The following is a 20,143-nucleotide window of genomic DNA, read 5'->3' as shown; positions in this document are numbered from 1 at the left end:
AACAATCCGCTCTTGCACCTTTGGATTAACGTAAATCAAGTATGTTTAAAATTAAACAAAGTGTTCTGAGGCATGGATCAGTTTGTGAAAGAAAGAAAGAAAGAAAGAAAGAAAGACTGAATAATAAATTAATGAATAAAACATTTATTTTGTATTTTTTTGAATAATTTTTATTACTGAAACATGTGTCTAATCAGGGGTGAGACAACGATTACATGTTGGTTTTCGCTTCTGTGTTCTCCGTAGACAAACCTTGAGCTTATTCTCTGAACTGGAATGAATGTTGCCGGCCCTGGTTCCTCAAAATGTTTTGCTTCCCAAACACTTAATGGATTGCGATATGATGTGATATGATTATTCTTTTGGTACCATTGAACGGCTGCAAGAATATGAGTTAATTGATCTCCATTGATCACAATAGTATGGCACAAATAAAACAAAACAAAGCCGGGTCTGCCAGTAGATGTTGCCTCAATTATTCCACCATTACCTGCCCATGAGGCCATGATCTTTCCTGAAGAATCAAGACGTGTGTTAAATCTTGAACCTAGTCTTTCGTCGAATACTGTAACTGACTTATACTTTCTAAAGGCTCGGTTCACTCGCTGACGGTCAAAATTCACTGTTGGATAAAGTTTCCTATACATTTCTTTTAGGTTGAATAAGTCGTCGTTGTCAAACGAAGAGATCACGAAGCTATTTGGCAATGCTACGTCACTAAAATCTGTCCACACATCTGTAAGGCTTTCTATTGATCCTCGTATTGCGATTTTAAATTTAGAAAGTCTATCTTGATTAATTTCCTCCTGAATATTATCCACTATAGCATCCCTCAGAAGAGCTTTGCAAAATGGAAAGAAAACTTCGCTGTACTCTTTCGGCAATGTATACTGCAAGTCTGCAGCGCTGCTCATGCAAATAAACTTCCTCATTAATTGTGATTCAATGAACCTGTTATTGGTGTGAAAGTTGCCTAACAATCCGTTATAACGCTCAAAGCTGAAACACCAAAAACCAAACACACTTCCATAGTTTTCAACACATTTCTTTAAATGCATATGTAGATGAATATTCGGAGTAACGGCTTCTCTTCCATAAAGATTTTCAAATTTTATTGCAAAGTCTAGTAGTTTTCTATCAGCTAAAAAGAGATCAGTTTTCGAAATAGAGGTCTTGCACAGTAGCCGACAGGCGATTACAAAAGTTTGTAAACAGTTCAAATGTTCTTCTGTGAGAATTCCTTCGAGACAATACAAAGAATAATAAAGAATCCAGTTTTGCCACTGAGAAGCTGTAAAACCACCATAGTTTGTTGTAATTTTATGTGGTAATCTACCAAGATCAGAAGTGGAATTAATGTTTTGTATACGTCGCTCGATTTCAATAATATTCTCTCTTGAAAAAAGCTCGTTATTGCTCCAGAGTTTAAAAAGGTGCTTAGCAGTACCCAGAAATAAATTGTGCATCGGATCAATCACACACATTGTGATACTACCGTAATACGGAAGTCGTAACAATTCGGTGTATCTTGTTCCAAGTTCTTTTTCCATTCGTTTCTGTTCAGTCTTATTTTTACATCTAGTGGTTTTAAGAGCATCTCGTCTATGCTGCTCATCTGTTCTTTTTGGCCAGTTGTCCCGATCTGTAAACCCGCTGTAATCCTTCTTTTCTCCAAAACCCCCAGGAAAGGTTTTTAGGCAATGACTACATCCTTTGTGTGCAGCGTGTGATAGAAATCCGCATAATTTTCTAGCAGCAGGAATATCAGATGCACAACAGAGAAGAGCAGCTCTTATCTTTATTCCACCTTCTGGTGCACCATGGGCATTGACTTTTACACCTTTCCATAAAGCTAATAACTCGTCCACCATAGGTTTCAAAAAATGCGTAAGCGTTGCTGGTTCCTTATTTAATGCAGGTATTATTCCTACCAATATTATGTTCTCTTTCTTAAAACGTTCAGCTCTTGGTAAGTTAATCAAAGCCAAATACAGAACTCCTATAGAATAATCACTGCGTCTCTTAAATGGCTGAAACCAGTCACAGTTCAGCATTAAACCATATGAGTGTTTAAGGTTTAAAAAGTCTCGTCCTTCATACTTTAGGAATGTTTTCCAAACGTCTCCATCCATAACGTCTGCATATGTATCTTCATTAACATTTCGTTCACGCCATTCCTCACATTTTTCCTTCAATCCTGGTCTTTTCAATATCGTCTCTAACGAATCTATAACACTCCTAAAGCAATAAGTATATATTGGGTAAAATTTGACTGAACCATTATTCAGGAAAACTTTTTTAACTAGCTGGCCTCCGCAGGGTTTTCGTCTTGAAGAGTGTGGAAAAAGTACATTGTCGCAAAGTTTTGCTTGGTATTTACCATTTACCTTCTTGACACAGTCCTGCTCTTTAAATAACTTTGTGCACTTTCCACAAACCACAAATTTTTGAAAGTTGTCCCTGTCTATACCTAGATATCGTCGCAGAGAATACATTGTTACAGGTATAAGTCCAGCCAAGGAAATCAATAGGTCAGATCCTGCATTTGCTGGTAATCCTTCGCCTACTTTGGAAAGTAGTGCACTTAGGTACTTCAAAAGACCTTCGATACCTCTGTCACTGATAAGATTGTAGTATTGCCAAAGAAAAATAAAATATAGGAGCCACGTTAGAAATGTGCGTGGTTTTTGCCTATTGTTGATACTAAACTGCTCCTCCGTGACGTGATTTACAGTGCCATCGGAATTTTCTTCATCAATGATATCGCGCAAATCTTCTTCACTTAATTCATCCCAATGTTCAGGCGTTTCATCAGCATTCGAGTCTGAATCATGTTTGTCCTCATCACTCTCGTCCTAAAAGTAGGTAAAACAAACGTTTTTTCTATTATTATCAGCCCGTTTAGTTTAGTTTCATGAATGTTGAATAAGCCAAAATTATCGAATGTTAATCTCAGAACTGGATGTAGAAAGTCATCACTGAGGCAAAAATGAACTGACGTTTTCAATGAAGCCTTCGAAAATTGTCTAATGACTGAAAGCTTGTATATGACACAAATCAAGATTTTCGTCCCATTTTCGGAACAAGAGTTTTTACTAATTTGTGTACATTCACTTAAAAATAACCGTTTCGCAAGTAACAGAGCGAAACTTCCATTTTGCAAATTGTTTCCGTTTTGATTATGTTATTTTTAATTCACTTTGTAAATAATTTGCTAAATAGCAACATGGGCGAAGGTGTTTCATTGTATAACAAACCTCTTCTTCGCTTGAAGAGTCGTCCGATGCCGCGACTGATCCTGATGTCATATATTGATCTAATGATTAAAATAATCTGGTTTAGTATTCAAAAATAATTGATACATGAATAATCAATGATTGGATTCTTTTCCAAATCCATATAACAAAAGTTTATCTATCAGTACCTGAATCTGTACGGATGTTGTGTGGTCTTAAAATTGGCCGTTCTTAGGCATGTACGCACGTAATGCATGATTTATTTAAATCCGCTTAAAATGAATATATTACTAATAGAATAGAATATAATATATAATAGGATAGGATAGGATAGGATAGGATAGGATAGGATAGGATAGGATAGGATAGGATAGGATAGGATAGGATAGGATAGGATAGGATAGGATAGGATAGGATAGGATAGAATAGAATAGAATATACTAATATACCTGAAGTTAGTGTCCGGTCGTAATTAGAAGCATTATTTTCTGTTGGGAGTGTACAAGTCTCATCTGAAACAAAAAATAATTGAAAGAAGATTGAGAGAGAAGAATTTAAAGATTTTAGATATATTTATCTTTAAAATTTCCGCATTTTCCCCCCAGAATTTGTTAGTGGTAAAACTTATGAAAAGTCTCCTCAAATTAATTCTACGTACTCCACGGGTAGTCCAACACTGACACTCATGAACTGCTGTTATTGAATTACTTTTTAGTTTGGCATTTTTATACCAGCATTGAACATAACACGATTTCTCAAAGTACACAGAGTCCGTACCCCGCTTTTCAAAAGAAACATCATTCAATCGGAATTCCTGATTACAATCCAAAATCATTCTCCTCTCTTTTCTTCCCCAATACCGGCCTAATGATATACTACTGACAACGATACATTTGATAGATTAAGTATTAACTCGCTCGGCCAGCTCCGCGCAAATCGATCTCGCAATCTTTCAAAATCATTACCTTCACTTGAGCTACCAGGCAAATCTTCAATAACTCCACTAGTGACTGCTTGCTTTTGTAAATTCCACATATTCTTACTGGCATCGTAAAAACGCCTTTTGTGTTCATAATACTGACTCTTACCGAGCCGTTGTCCACAATGAGGACATTCAAAGCCTTCGCTGTTTTTAGATGCCCCAGAAGATCCCTCATTATCTACTGCTGACTCTTCAACGTCCGTCGTCCAAATGTTTTTCGCATAGTCGTAGAATCTTCGCTTATGTTCAAAAAACTGTCTTTTGCTGAGAATTTTTTGACAATGTCCACATTTGCGTCTCTTGGAATCAATTGAATTTTGCACGTGGCCACCTCTAGAGGAAGGGCGTTTTGAAGCTCTACTGGACATCGGTTAAACTAGTGCTCGGTTTATGTGTATACGTAATGGAGTCAAAAACTCTTAGCGAATCTCAATCAAAAGCTAGTACAGAGCTCGATTTAAAATTTCTCACAACACGCCAAAAATACAATAAAGACTTTTAAATACATGTTCTATTGACCCATAGGTGATGACAGAAATGTCACTGTACACCTTTTGCTGTTCCTTAACCGCAAAGGAATATTCATTGAAGCGAAGAAGCATTGTCATTAGAGCGAACAGGCATAGGCGAACGGAGTCTTAATAGTGCGATTGAACGTTCATTAAGAAATTTAGCATTGAATTTGACAATCATGAATATGTTTGCGTGGGTTCATCAACGTTTTTGAACTTTCATTAGCGTTTTGGTGCAGACAATAAACCACAACACATATTCAATACAGTGTTTTGGACATTTATTTACGCAATACAAATAAGTATATTGTGCTTTTACGATTGTAGATTTTCAAAGACAAAAAAGTGAATTTAAATTGGCCGTGTTTTCACTAGAAATGTTAACTTGCCTAAAATTCCTGGAGGTGTTTTAATCCGACAACCACATTTCAAGAATAACACTGTGATTGGCCCATTTATTTGGTAGGACAACTTAAACCATCTTGCTGGATAGTGTAACTTTGCCTTATTTCCGGTGTTATATTTAAGCTAGTTTAAATTGTCCTAGTGAAAACACAGCTTGATGAATGTGCTCTCTATTTAAACATCTTGGACGATATGTTTACATGTGGTTGTACCATTGTATGCATTTCTGTGGATCTTCATAGGCACTCAAAAGACGCTAGTCTGACTCATTTGGAATTTGGTTTATTTGTTGAACCATTGCAATATCCAAAAAAGAGGGATTAAAAAACTCAAAACTGACTGATATTTATACCTAAGGGCGCTTTGTTTGTACGAAATAATATTCACGGCTTGTAAAAAAAATGAAAAGACAGTTAAAATCCTAAAATTCCTAGTGGAAAATATACTTATATTGTATTGCGTAAATAAATGTCCAAACCACTGTATTAAATGTGTGTTGTGGTTTATTGTCTGCACCAAAACGCTAATGAAAGTTTGAAAACGTTAATGAACTTACGCAAACATATTCATGATTGTCAAATTCAATGCTAAATTTCTTAATGAAAGTTCCATCCCACCTCCGTTCGCCTTATTGTATGCCTGTTCGCTCTAATGACAATGCTTCTTCGCTCCAATGAATATTCCTTTGCGGTTAAGGAACAGCAAAAGGTGTAGTATTTTGATATTTGCCAGATAAACACACCCACGTTAAATTTTTAAAAAAATATATTGCTTTTATTTCATATAGCAATGACTGTTTACAATAAAGAAAATAATTTTTTTTGTAGAAAATCTAATATAGTTCATGCAGTAGTTCAAAGTTCTGTGTAAAGAACTGTCTGAATGTTCTGTTTACTTCTCTTGCAATGAATCGAATTTGTTAATAAAACCCTGGATTGATAACCTCTTTACAGCATCATCGGTATAACATTCGTTAGCAATTTTTTCATACACTTTACATGATCTAACCTTACGGCATATACGACTAGCTAACCGTCCAAAACTGTAAGCATCAGTTATAGCAGTTGCTATTGCTGTGCCATCTAACAATTCCGGGGCAATATGAGGATATCTTTGTTTATCTTCCGGATCCCTATCTGTGTTACGGGAACGTGGTTGCATTGAATGTGTGTGAATACTTTTTCCAAAATCTACAACAACTGGGCACCACACATTATTTCTTCGAAACATTAATACGTTACTGCCATGGATATCGCAATGGATAAACCCTTTCGAGTGCATATGAGCTATTGACATTGCTAACGAGTAAATAATTGTAGGCCAACAACTGTCATCTGTTATTAATCTTGTTAGCAAAGCCCCATTCAAAGTTAACACTTTGCCATTCTCTCCACAAAACTCCATGACCAGCAGTATATTTCCATTCTTTTCACAAATTCCATAGAAGTACGGGAAGCCTGGATGATCATCTAAGTTGGAAAGTAACTGCGCTTCTTTCTCAATCAAATAGCAGTACTTTTGTTGCTTTATTGTCTTGACTGCTACTAAATTAGTTCTGTACCTCATCAGTGGAACGATACCAAATCTTCCTTCTCCTAAAATAATATTCTCGTCACATTCTTGTAACAATGTGGGGTTCAATGAGTCTGTCGGACGTGGGCTGATCAGCGAAGATGTTGGCTTTGTGGGGTTTGGCTGAGTAGGATGAGGTTCATTCAAACGGAAGTTTCTCTTCAGCTTTGCCGATGATTGTCCAATTTCTGGTCTAGCTGCCAACAAAACCTTTCCTGCGTAAGTAGAACCCAATAAACGGCTATTGTTCGGATTGAGAACAAAACCTTTGTCGGGTTTGATTTTTTTATCTGTTTGATGTGTAGTACTATTTGCTGTGGATACCACGCTGTCTTCACTCTCTTGTACTGTATCCAGTGCGCTTTGATGTGTACTGATGTTTTCTGAAGATTTCTTTTGTACGACAGCTGTCTTCTCCTGTACACGTCGCAACGCCTGCTTTTTCCTTAAATTTTTTTCGGCGCAGTGAGCGTTTCTCCTTTGAACGCGTGTATTTCTTGACTGGTTTCATGATAACACTAGTAAATCATCTGAGAACGCATAGGGTAATTGGGCATTATTTCAATCCGGAATTGTGTACCACCCTCTAACAACCGATGACGTCAAACGTCGAGAAAAGGCGGGAAATGCAGTTGTTTCAGACCAACGTACCGGTAATATCTTATTCGTGCTTCTAAATATATTTCTCTGTACTAAAACTATCTTTCGTCAAAATGATTGGTCTTGAGGATGAAACAACTGTTGAAGAACTACGGAGAGAGGTGGAATTGCTAAAAGGAGAGATGAATGCCCTCAAAGAATCGAGAATAGAAGATCAACGATCGCGAAGGCAAACAACAAGCAAGAAGCAAAACATCGACCATGACTGCTCTGTAAGTAAATTAAATTGTTGCAATACTTAGTGGAAGGACTAATTTATTGGTTATCTTGTATGCAGTCTATATTTCTGCGATTGATACATATGCTAAGGAGGAAAGTGAGTTTATTTTAGATTACAATTAAAATGTGCTTACTTGGGTAAATTTCGCGCGCTTTTTAAGATCTATAATTTATGCAGTGCATTAATCAGTAGCCGTTTCAATTGCGCATACATTATGAACATACTAAAGTCAATAGTAATCAATGTTTGACATCAATTCGGGCCTATAAAATCTCGAAAGGCTATAGAAATCATTACAATCAAACAGTACAGTAAAAACCATAGTTCTTATGACTGGCGTACAAACATAATCATGTCAACCTAGAGAATAGAGTATTTATACTTGGGTTTCCTGTGGTCAATTACCTACGGACGACTGTTACACGGTCTTTCATCACTTCAACAAGATTAATGTCATAATTTCTATATCACGTTAATTTTCTTTTGTCTTCGAGAAAATCAGTTTGATATCAAATTTTTGACATCAAAAAGACTGCAAAGTTTAAGATCACACTGATTGTTGTTACTAACTTAACGAAAATATGATTTTTTATGTCGAATATTTGGAATGAAATGAGGTTTTAGTCTCGTCGGATATGCGATGAAAGGAAATTAAAATATATTTCTTTGCCAAGACGCTTACCAAAAACATAATAATAATTTTTGCATCTTTGCAAAGTCACTATCATGGATGTGACATATATTTGACAGTACGAACGCTTTTCTTGAAAATAAAATATTGCATATCACGCTAGAGTGTATACCATCTCGTACATTTTTCAGCGTAAAACTAAGCGAGTTTTGTCCCAAAACAAAAAAAGGTGTTTATTCCTATATTATGTCATTCAATTATTTGTTGTTGTTTTTATTTTTATTTTTTAGAAAGCAGTACACAAAGTGTACCGTCAGCTCTTAAAGAATGCTGACTTTAGTGAATGGAACTTTCAAGAAGGGTATAGTACCGTTTTCAACAAATCATATGAAATAAGTTAGTTCGTCTCATTCGACAGGCCATCCGTCTTTGAGCGGAAAGCCAGTCGGTGCAGTTTAGCCGTCTTTGAATGGCAGAACAGCATTGAGACATTTTAATTGAAGAGCATGTATATGTAGGCATGAATAGGTTGCATAGTTCGTCTCATTCGACAGGCCATCCGTCTTTGAGCGGAAAGCTAGTCGGTGCAGTTTAGCCGTCTTTGAATGGCAGAACAGCATTGAGACATTTTAATTGAAGAGCATGTGTATGTAGGCATCAATAGATTGCATAGTTCGTCTCATTCGACAGGCCATCCGTCTTTGAGCGGAAAGCTAGTCGGTGCAGTTTAGCCGTCTTTGAATGGCAGAACAGCATTGAGACATTTTAATTGAAGAGCATGTGTATGTAGGCATCAATAGATTGCATAGTTTGTCTCATTCGACAGGCCATCCGTCTTTGAGCGGAAAGCTAGTCGGTGCAGTTCAGCCGTCTTTGAATGGCAGAACAGCATCGACGATTCCGGTAAGTCATCTGTGCATTTTCATTCTTTACGTTGCCTGCATGTTTTGTGCTGAATTCTGTTCTCTTGTCTTTCCGTGTACTTTTCCCCCTAGATTTTTCTCTGATAGCAACAGGGACACCTCGCGAAAACTTAGAAGAGAAGTGAGAGGTCTGTACGGAGATGGTACTTGGAAGAAATCCGCTTTAAAAGGTTAATTTAATGTTTATATTTGTATCGAGTTGTACAATCCTGTTCAAGGTACTTGAAAATATGCAGTGCAAACAAGACGCTATGAATTAAAAAGCACATCTCCTTGCCCTCAGATAAGAAATCCCTATTTTTAACTCCGCGCGAACCTAAATTACTTTTATCATTATGATCTAAAAAATCACAACTTTTGAAAGTGTTTATATCTGCCGAAACATTGTCCATTTCAAACTCCAATAGAATCCTATTCAAATGCAATGCACTGAGGGTCAATGCCAATTTAATTTACAGTATAATGCATTGGATCCAGCGAATTTTTAACAATTATCGATATATATGTGTTTCAATTGTAAATCTTACAGTTGCTGTTCATAATATGTTCAGATTCTATTCACCGGTACTGGAAATCCCTGAGGGACGATCAAACAAGACGGAAAAACCAGAAGTTTATGGAGCATAGGAATAACCTACGACAACAACAACGAAAAAAACGGGTAAATGAGTGCCATCAGATGTTTTCCCTTCGTCTTGCCTGAAAACGCCGCTGATATTTATTAATACATAGTTCTATACTTCCTTTGACAGAAACTTGAAAGACGAAGAAAAGCTCTTGCTTCCGTTGAGCTGTCTACCGGCGACAGGGAAAAAGCAAGAGAGATAATAGAGGGGCCATTCGCACTTGAGTGCATGTCAAGCGAGGAGAGCTGTGACGATGAGGAAGTGGAAGCTGGCCCAGGTCCCAAGCCTCGAAAGATTCGTAGGCTGTCCTGGGAAAGATCGCGATTGCATAACATCAAAAAAGCGATTGATGATCATATCAAAAAGAATCTAACAGCGGCGCAAAAACGGCTTAGTTCCAGGATCATCATTGCAACTGAGAAATCGAATCGCACAAAGCCTAAGGAAATACCTTCTTGGGCAGCCAGAGAAGGCAATGAATGAAGGTAGATTTGTCTTCTCCTTTACGATTGTATAAGAGCGATATCACATAAGCAATGTTTTACATGCAAATGAGCTGCCCAGTGAAATAGCATGATAATGAAGTGAACCAGATGAGTTTTGTAAGCTAAAACGTTACAACAATTGCCTTGTATTGGAAATATTATTTTTGACAAACTAAAGATCGATAGGACTTGAACTGTTTTCTAATACTGTGAAAATTGTATGATTCACGCATATCTCATTTTTAAACAGTAGTGAATATCGGACTGTTTTCCCACCTATACTATGCATGGTGCAATTTTTATTATTCACGACATCCAAAAAATATTGCTGTGCTTCAAGGACTTAATCAAAATTGAATATAGCAGTGTAAAGCCGTTTTTTGTTCATTATCATTTTTGTTAGAAAAGTTCAACACGTCTCTCGGCCATAAAAGCCACAAGCTCAGTAGTGCAAACAGCATGTGCACACTTCATTAGCATGCTATTTCACAGGGCAGCTCATTTGCATGTAAACATTGCTTATGTGATATCGCTCTATTGTATTGTTTCTATTGTATTAGAGTACATGTACAAACCCTAAAAGCTTGCAAATTTTTTCACTATTTAGTACAAATGGTACAAATTAAAATATAGAAAACAAAATAGCTACGAAGTGAAAAAACATTCGACAGCCGGACGCGATCTTCAAATTACTAGATGTCCACAGTCAAATAATTAAATGGTTTAGTCAAATAATTGGCATAAAATATAACTATACATTACTGTTTATGATCCACGCTTTTGATGTTTATACTTTAAATATGTCAGAGTATGTTGTCATAATTAAGAAGACATACACTATATAAGAGAAGCTAAACTCAGCCCATTCATCAGCATTGAATTGTCCGTTTTTCTCCTCGCATACTTTGCTTTTGTGATTCCTTTTTTTTTGTTCATTTTTTCTTTAATGCAATTTGTACTTATATCGCGTATTTGTTTATTATTTCTTTCGTTTTCAATTTTGATTTCTATAATTTGTAAGCTTGATTTGTAGTTATCGCTAAATCTAAAGTAGTTATTGCATTATTGATTGACTATTCATTTATACAATTGTAATATTTATATATAAAATGAAATGTAATAAAGTTTTTTTTTTTAAATCCCGTCGTGGATAAATGTCTAAATACGGATTGCAGCAGTTGCGTGAGGATATGAATGAAGTGAATAGTAAAGTGAATAGTGAATTGAAGTATATAAACCACACAATCATGAAAAGTAGCGGCTTGATAAAAAAACAATACGGCTCTTATTGATGCGTATATAAGCCTTTCTTATTATGAGTATAAGTCTCTTATTCATGAGTATAAGCTACCAAAACACGAGTATACGTTACTCGTATACTTGAGTTTCAGATGACTTAAACTCAACGGAAACAGAGTGCGGTTTTTAGTGCGTTTCCGTAGTTTACGGTAAAACGGAAACATGACATTACGACACGTTTACGTCAACTTATACAAATGAATAAGCAACGGAAACGTTAACTTATCCTTACGATTCCATCAGCTTTCCGTTGACTGAAATTGAGGATTTCGCACTGTGAGATGTCAATCATGCATTTCCTGGAAATCAAATAGCGCGCGCCGATATCGATATCTTTGAAAATATAAAATGGAACTCTAAGCGTTTTTACTACATGAAATCACTTTGATTTGCAGAAACCGATGCTAAAGACAAGGAAAGCGTGGTAAATTTTCAAATAAACAAATGAATGAAGCCGAAAGATCAAAACAATTATTGGGATTTTAGGAATTTTAAAAATGGGTTTGGCAGCGTACTTTGTAAACATATCAAATATCACTTAATGTCCACGTTCTATTGTTATCTTCTGGTTCGCGTTGGTTCGGATGTCCAGTAAGCCCAGTTTTAACCTTCAGACGCTTCCTTGACCGACAATGACTGTGGACAGCAATTCATGCGAAAGCTACCCGAAGGAGATTTTCCTAGAAGAGGTTGATCCTGATGTAATATGTCCAATTTGGTAAGTTTGAAACATGATCTGACGTTTGTCTTTCCAAAAAGAAGTATAACATTGACGCACATCACACAGAAAATTACCTAAATAATCGTAACAAAACTGAAATAACAATGCATATCTCGTTTCTCATAGATTTTTACCGCTGTAGGTTATGGTACATTATTTAAAACCTATTGTGTAGAACAGTAATTTTGCCGTAAAAGGCCAGGGGGAGGGGAGACTCCTAGATTAAAAGCTTGGGGATAGAAACCAGAAGTTCGTTTTTATTAGCCTGCGTCACATCCGGAATTTTCGTCGTAAACGAAGAAAATTCCGGATGTGACGCAGGCTAGTTTTTATGGGTATGCTTTACAATTTTTTGATCCCTAAGAGAACAAAAAACCAAACGATAGCCATGAACATTCTATTGTGTCTTATCTTTCAACAACCTAAAAATATACCAAAAAAGACTGGGTTCTATATTTGGTTTTCAGCTCCCCCTAAATATAACAAATCAGTAACCCAAAAACAAAAAAATCATACACTTTATTTGCAATATAGGGACCAGTGATCTTTACAGGGATGGGTGGCACTTTTTATGCTCCGTAATGGACAGGGCTAAGAAAAATAATTTTTAGGGGAAGGGATAATTTTTTTGGGGAGGGGTATGAAAATCAAAATACACCAGCCCCACTCTGCCTGTAAAATAAAATGACTTGTCCCTAACAAGTAAGCAATAATAAAATGTACAAAACAAAATGCTCAGTCTTTTTGCAATCACTTGTTTTTATTTTAGCCTTCAGTTTTTTTACTTTGTTACTCAGCACTTAAATGGGTGAACAGAAAAACAAACTTCTTGTTTAAAATAATTGGCCAGTTGCAAAACGAGCAGGGGACTGGAAACGAGTCTCAATAATTTGACTTATTTCACAGACAGACCCTTTCAAAAGGAAAATACTCACAAAATTAGTATGAATTGAAAATGCGATCACATTTGAAAAATTTCAAATGCTCATAACTTTGTTTCTATGAGGTCAAACATTATGAAACTTGGTCAGTGAGCTTGCCCTATGTTGTTCTTCATGTATAAGGATAAATTTTGCCAGGAACCTTAATTTAATTAGTTTTTGAAACTAGGACCCAGTCCCTTGCTCGTTTTGCAACTGGCCAATATGCATGCAAACAGTTTTCAATCAGTTTCATAATAGTTTGTATTTTATTTTCTTACAGTCTTGCTGTGTGCTATGAACCTGTAGTCTGCAAAGATGGCCATTCATTTTGTGAAACCTGTCTAAAGGAAGCAATGAAAAGAACCTTCTACAAATGCCCTTTAGACAGGGCTTATTACATTGGTGGCCAACTGCCAACCAAAAACAGGCCACTGCAAAACATCATTGGAAGAATGAGAGTTAAATGCCCATCCTCACTTGGTAGTGATGTGTCTACAGCTGAAATGTGCCAGTGGACGGGGACGGTGGATCAACTGAAGGAGTACAAAAACAACTGTGCAATGAGGCTGATGAAATGCAAATTTGGTGGCTGCAAAGCAGTCATTTATGCCTATGAACTTCAGCAGCATCAGCAGCAATGTCGGTTCCGCAAAGAATCATGCCAAGAATGTAGACCTCTGGTGCCATGGAGTGTGGTGCCATAGTAAAATTTGAAAATATGCCAGACCATATCCAAAACAATGTTGGAACACATTTAGATTATATGTATACCAAGCTTCTGGAAGTTAGGACCAACACCAATGTAAGTATGATTGTCAATATAATGCTATAAGCATGTGAGCATACTGTATTTTCAAATCACAAACAGTTTAAAGCAGCTATACATCATACTATAAAATGATGTATATCATGTATATCATGACAATGTATATCATGACAATCCAGAAAATTTCGGGAGGGGCATCGAAATGGTGAAAGGGGGACCCAAATGTAAAAGTTAATCTCAACCGTAAAGCAAGATTGAATTTTAGGATCAAACAACCAATTAACTCTCAGGTATGACAGGGGGTCCAGAACACCCTCCCACCCCCTGGATCTGCCCTTGTGCCACTTATGTATGTACTTACCTTATAGCTTCACTGTCTATTAATGGTTAACAACATGCAAAGTGCATCATGCAGCCATCTAGTCAGTTATTGAATAAATCAGCAGTTCTAACTTGTCAATTGATCATGTTATGAAGTTATAATATAATTAATTATGTTATGAATACTTTAGAGGGATATTCTAGTCTGGATTATACTGATTATATGATAAAAATTTAATAAAACGTTTTAGGGAAATCAGTCTGAAAATTTTCTCAAAGATATTTTTAATTTTTCTATTTCAATTCTAACAAATCTATGTAACTTTTCTATGGTCTGTTCTCAAATGAAACGTAAGAAAAATTGTATCAATTTTTTTTATCATAACATTTAGTCCAAAAAAGGGTTTCCAAAAATACAAATATTGTTTTTGGAAATGACTATACGTACATGTACATAATTAACAAATCAATGTATTGTTCTAACAGGCTACGATTGAAATCTATGACAACCCCATCCTGCAATGGAGACTGGATAAATTACATAAAGTGGCCTGCAGTCCATCGTTCGAGACTCCATCCAACTCCGTCAAGTTTTATATAAGCGAGATGGAACTATACATCAAAATCGAAAGCAAAATTGGTCTTCAGTTGAGTTACACAAGTGGAATGTATGTAGATCAATTTAAAACATGTCACAAAATCAATCAAGTTATTAATGTCATAATGCGGGACTAGGTTAATTGTAATTTATTCTAAAAGTTTGGGAACAGAAAGCACTGAGGTATAACTAGTTCAGAGCAAAGAACACGAGTTGTTAAAAAAAACTGTTTTTTAATGTCCTGCTGTTTATAAAGGATTAAGTATTGATGTCATTATTTCAATTATTATTTCAGGCTGATTCTTGAAAGTGAAATGGAAAAAAAATCAGCAAGATGGGAATGGACAAAGTTGGCAAGAAACAAGTCATTGAAAGTGACAGGATTACTGGACAAGAAAAAGCAATACAATCAAATTGACATAATTTGTGCATTAAAATTTGCATTTTGATTTTTTTTTTTTCATGTTGTAATAAGATATATCTGTTTAAAGTTGAACTATTAGTTGATTTTAACATAGAATTGTTTAAGTATGCTAGATCTTCATTCGCCATAATATTGGACATTTTAGAAATTTCTCAAATTTTGTTGAACATATATATAGTTACTGCTTTATCATGACAAGGAATTAGATCTAACTAATACTAAATTAAACAATAATTGACTTAATATACAGATGTCACTATTCTTTTAAATGCATTAATTGCCAAATTGTTGGCAATTCAGTGTATTGAATTACACAACTCACTTTCCCCCATAAACTGACCGCCTGATCTTATTTTGTTTTGCTTTGCCCTAACCTATTATATTAAAGAATCATTACTTATATTCTCAAATGTATTTCTATGTTGTTACAAAAAATTCTGTAACTTTTGTAAATACAAATTAAAGCAAAAATATTGATCTGTTATTTATGTTTATATTTTTGAGTGAGTCCTAATGAAAGTTTTTTCTATAATATAAATGCCTGAAAATGAATGGGTCAAGGTAATACCAATAAACTTTCCCTCTGCTTCTAAAGGGCTTGGGACCTTCTAGCGTAAACGCTAGGCAGCATTAAAAGTTTATTGTTTGGAGGGATTTCCTGCAGATACCAAGCTGATCAAAAGGAAAATGCTGGGCTGTATTGGTGTGGAAAGATAGAAGTCCACAAGGCTAAAAGGTTAAAAGTTGTTTAGCCTTGTAAGGAATTCTTTGACCTGAAGGAAGAGATTAATGCCATAGTTTCCATCTTCTTCAAGTGGAACAAATGTATCTCTTAACACTTGAAGGTACTCCTCTTGTAGATGGAAGGTAACAGGAGGGATGGAGACACCTTCAACTTCATTATCAGGATCTGGCATTGGAGCATCTGGGTCATCACCATAAAAGTCAATATCATCAGGATTGTCAAATAAATCTCTGACTCCAGAGCTTGTAGAGTTGAAATTGCTAAGAAGCCCAGAAGCCCAAAGTTGTCGGGGTGTCCTGTTACCCTCAGTAGATAATGAGTGGTAGTTGAACCTCTCCTTAAAGGAATCCAATGACCGTTGAATCCTGGGCACGAAGACATAATGAAGTACAAAAATGTCCAGCTCTTGCCCAGGATCCAAAAACATCTGCGCCTCCATGTAGGTAAACAGGTGTCTGAACACTGCAATGACGCCCTCTCCAACATCCCTCCAAAGTCTCTCTATTTTTGTGTTTCGAACACTCGGCCCCGTGATGAAACTGCCACGATCCATTCCCCTGAACCAAGTAATATACTCGCCAACAGCTACATTCTCGCCGCCATCATCTGCCCTGACTCTAGAGGGATGTCCCCATGTTGCTGCTGCTTCTTGAAGACTTTGTAGGACGGTTGTTGCTCTGTTGTTTGTTTTGGCTTTTAGATACAGAATGCATCTGGAGAAGCCATCAACACAACCATGAATGCAGATCTTCCAATGAATAAGTTTCATATTTGTATCAATGTGCCAAAGAAAATTGGGATGCGGAACACTGTAGGGTCTTCTCGCGATCCTTTGTGCCCATCTATTTGCTCTTCCAATGGGATCAACTCGAATGATTGACTCACGGACCCTCCATCGCTGAAGAAAAATCCGGCTTCTTCGCAATGAACCAATTAGATTTGTTTCTCCAGTTCGCGGAAATAGTCTGAGTTCTTCCCTCACTATTGAGTCAAGGTCATTGTCATTAATTTGAGTATACCACTCAAATTCAAGAGTAAAACCAAGATCTCTTCTTCTGTTATATATGGTTTGTCTTGAAACCCCAAGATCTCTTGCAATGTCAGCCCAGCTATTGAATTCACTTCGCAAACACTGAAGTTGCTCTTCAGTGATTGCAAAGGAGGGCCTACCACGCTGCCCAGTTCTGCGAACCACAGGACGATAGGAGTAGCTGCCCATGACAGGTAGAGAGTACAAGTCCTGGTAGATACTTTTCAGGTTGTCTCTGAGCTGTTTCAGTTCATCAATGGTGTCTTCGCTGAAGGCTGGTATCTGCCTCTGAGAGAATGCTACAATGTTGTATATGTGGCTGAGGGCAGCAAGCAGGCGATTGGCAAAAAACTCACATCTATTGGAATCTTGGATGATGCTTTGCCTCTCACTGCTTACCTCATTCAGGAGTGTACAAACACTTGAGGTGAACTCAACAATACCATCATCTAAAACAAGAAAGAAAGAATATGCATAAAATTTTCATCATATTTCAAAGGTTTTAAGAAAAAATTAATTACAATAATCGTAAAGAAAGAATAGAGGTGGAGGAAGCAAGAGCCACAACCGACAAACCCAATTTCTAAATAAAAAAAAATTCCAAAAAGTTTTTAAAGAAATTGAATGTTGTTATTATACATTCTTTAATCCAAGTTTGTCCAGTTCGTCATCTTGACAGAGAGTCAAGCTGCTTTTAAATTTAAGTTTATATAAGCTTCAGCTTACTTCGTTGAAGAAACAAACAAACGAACAAGAAAACAGTACAAACACAGAGGATCGTATTGGATTAAGACCAGAAAAGTGGACAAAAATAAAAGGAAAAAGTTAAAGAAATTTTTAAGGGCTTACCAGTTGGGTTTTTGGTGGCCATGTTTTGATGTGGAAAAGAACTTGAAAACGTGTAGGATTATTATTGAATATATATACAAAACTTAATCTTGAAAACTATGATATTGAATATTCTAAACGATTTAAATATATAAAGATTTGCTAGAAGTTTTTAGAACTTGGAATACGCTACCAGTAAAACGACGCTTAAACATGCGGGTCTGACGCTATACTATGGAAATAACCGCTAATGAACGACGATAGATGCACGATATGCTTCCGAACTATTGTCGACTGACATTAATCTTTCCGATTTTCGTCGGATTATATTACGAGCGTAGTCCGAACCCATCATTCTTTGCGGTCGTGTTCGAAATAATTTCGAACTCGAAATAATTCCAAACTCCAAATCATTCCGAGCTCGAAATAATTCTGGACTCGAAATAATTCCGAACTCGAAATATCCAAAACTAATTCGGAAAGCAAATTCGGAAAGCACTGGAAACCGGAACTTTTTTACGGATGGCGCTCCATACTGGAGAGCCATTCGTAAAAAAATTCCATGTCCGAAATCGTGTTCAAAATGGTTTTGACTCGGGACTATTTCGAACCGGAATTATTTTGAGTTCGGAATTGTTTCGATTTCCAAATTGTTTCGAAACAAAACATTTCGAGTTCGAAATGATCCCGAACTATTCCGACAAAACAAAGAGAGATGTGCTCGGAATCGCTTGGAATAAGTCCGCCACACTTTCGGAAGAAACTAGCAAAGGACGATGGGAGTCGGTGAGACTTCGGAATCGTATCGTACTTGTCGGTGTCATTTCCGAAGCGAACAGGCTGTTGAAAGCGGAATAATTCTAACAAAATCTTAATTACTAATGATCAGCAAGAATAAGAGCGGAATAATTAATCATTCAAACCCCCTTTAAATTTATTTCTATTTTTCAAATTTTCATCAATTGAATTCCAGTATTTTTCTCCCGAATATCTTATATATTATATTCAGTTCTTTCAGTTCACGTCTGCGTTTGATCAAAGAGTTCTTATCTTGCTTATACTACTCATCATGACAGTTAACAAACCTTTGTAGTACTGGCTTTGGCTAATTGAACCACCAACAGCTTTCCTCAAAACAAAAAAAATAATCTGAAACAGTCCCTAACCTATTTCAAACTTATTAATTAATATAACAAGGTAGAAGAAAAATCAAAAGAAATTCTTGTATGAATCATTTTCAAAATCACTTTCAGCTACATTGTTTTAAATACTGAATCCGGATATTTTTACTTTAGACTACCATTTTTCGAGCCCTGTGATGAATTTCTCTCAGAAGCATACAATGCTATACTTTTCTTATCAACTTGTTATGTCCGTTTATTGGACAGCTCAGTTTAGGGATAAAGTCACTTCCAAATTATATATTTTTACGACCGTACTACTAACAAACAAAAAAATATTTAAATAATTTAAAGGAATATTTTGGATCAGTTTTAGAACATGTAATTTGTGCCAAGCGAGGCAGGAGATTTGCACAAATGGTTATTTTGCCGGCACGGGAGCTTGTTAGCTCGTGCGTAGTTAGCGTCGGGTCCCTTGTGGGTAGGATTAGTATAAGAAGCGTCTAGAATGTGTGAGAGTTCATCTACGGTCAGCCTCGCCGGTTCCTATCGCCTTAGTTTCGACTTATGCTTATATTAGCCTGCATGTGACATTTATTCGTACAGTTTGCCTTAAAACCCCAAAGGTTGCATCTTAGCATGGTTGGGGGTTCACGTTCCCCTTTTTTCCACACTGTGGTTTTTGATGTTTTCGTGACGGGCTTTGATGCTTAGGTTTATTTTCTATACTATTAATTGTAATTATTTCTGCTGTTACCTTTAGTGCATTGTGGACTTGATTAATACATTCATACTTACTGTGCGGTTGTAATTTACCTTGCCACGATTATAGTGCATCAAGAGCCCGGATATGCACAATTTGTTTAGTTTACACATTGTATACTGGTCTTATTGCAATAAAACTCTACCGGCGTGGGCCCAGCTGACCCACCTGCCCATGTATAACAAAAGTGTGTGTGTTGTACTTCTAGCGTAGTGGAGTCAAAATAGACAAAATTCGGTCACCAAGATACAATTTAAAATCCATTTTTCATCGTTTGACACTGTCTTTCGACTTTTGGCGGGAATTCTTTGATGTGCGGCTTGTCAGTCAGGTCCCAACTTGCAAACAACTT

The 20,143-nt window shown here is 36.4% G+C and overlaps 4 protein-coding genes and 1 long non-coding RNA gene across 5 annotated transcripts; 4 read left to right on the top strand and 1 right to left on the bottom strand.

Moving 5' to 3' along the window:
* The first annotated feature begins 7,184 nt into the window (after positions 1 to 7,184).
* On the top strand, positions 7,185 to 8,619 carry LOC148908485 (uncharacterized). The gene is made up of 2 exons (XR_016120832.1): positions 7,185 to 7,579; positions 8,509 to 8,619. It is a non-coding gene; the product is annotated as an uncharacterized LOC148908485 (long non-coding RNA).
* A 136-nt stretch (positions 8,620 to 8,755) lies between these two features.
* LOC148908484 (uncharacterized) lies at positions 8,756 to 10,250 on the top strand. Its single transcript, XM_089035329.1, has 3 exons — positions 8,756 to 9,311; positions 9,693 to 9,802; positions 9,894 to 10,250. Exons 1-3 carry the CDS (start codon positions 9,161 to 9,163, stop codon positions 10,248 to 10,250), a joined length of 618 nt encoding a protein of 205 aa, XP_088891455.1. The 5' UTR covers positions 8,756 to 9,160.
* A 1,640-nt stretch (positions 10,251 to 11,890) lies between these two features.
* Positions 11,891 to 13,868, top strand: LOC148908483 (E3 ubiquitin-protein ligase NRDP1-like). The gene is made up of 3 exons (XM_089035891.1): positions 11,891 to 12,269; positions 13,476 to 13,750; positions 13,822 to 13,868. The coding sequence occupies exons 1-3, from the start codon at positions 12,184 to 12,186 to the stop codon at positions 13,866 to 13,868; spliced, it is 408 nt and encodes a 135-aa protein (XP_088892017.1). The 5' UTR covers positions 11,891 to 12,183.
* Positions 13,864 to 15,511, top strand: LOC148908482 (uncharacterized). The gene is made up of 3 exons (XM_089035332.1): positions 13,864 to 13,997; positions 14,769 to 14,950; positions 15,176 to 15,511. The coding sequence occupies exons 1-3, from the start codon at positions 13,881 to 13,883 to the stop codon at positions 15,327 to 15,329; spliced, it is 453 nt and encodes a 150-aa protein (XP_088891458.1). The 5' UTR covers positions 13,864 to 13,880; the 3' UTR covers positions 15,330 to 15,511.
* A 530-nt stretch (positions 15,512 to 16,041) lies between these two features.
* Positions 16,042 to 17,556, bottom strand: LOC148908481 (uncharacterized; the record flags this gene model as incomplete). The annotated part of the gene is made up of 1 exon (XM_089035890.1): positions 16,042 to 17,556. A coding segment is annotated over one exon (1,515 nt), but the record flags the coding sequence as incomplete, so codon positions are not given.
* Positions 17,557 to 20,143: the final 2,587 nt, after the last annotated feature.

The sequence above is a fragment of the Actinia tenebrosa genome, unplaced genomic scaffold (genome assembly GCF_029948245.1).
Source record: "Actinia tenebrosa isolate PJP-AT-01 unplaced genomic scaffold, QUT_ActTen_1.0 PGA_scaffold3__52_contigs__length_22856419, whole genome shotgun sequence".
Lineage (NCBI taxonomy): Eukaryota > Metazoa > Cnidaria > Anthozoa > Actiniaria > Actiniidae > Actinia > Actinia tenebrosa.
The sequence above is the reverse complement of the archived record's forward strand: the minus strand, read 5'-3'. Positions and strand labels throughout refer to the sequence as shown.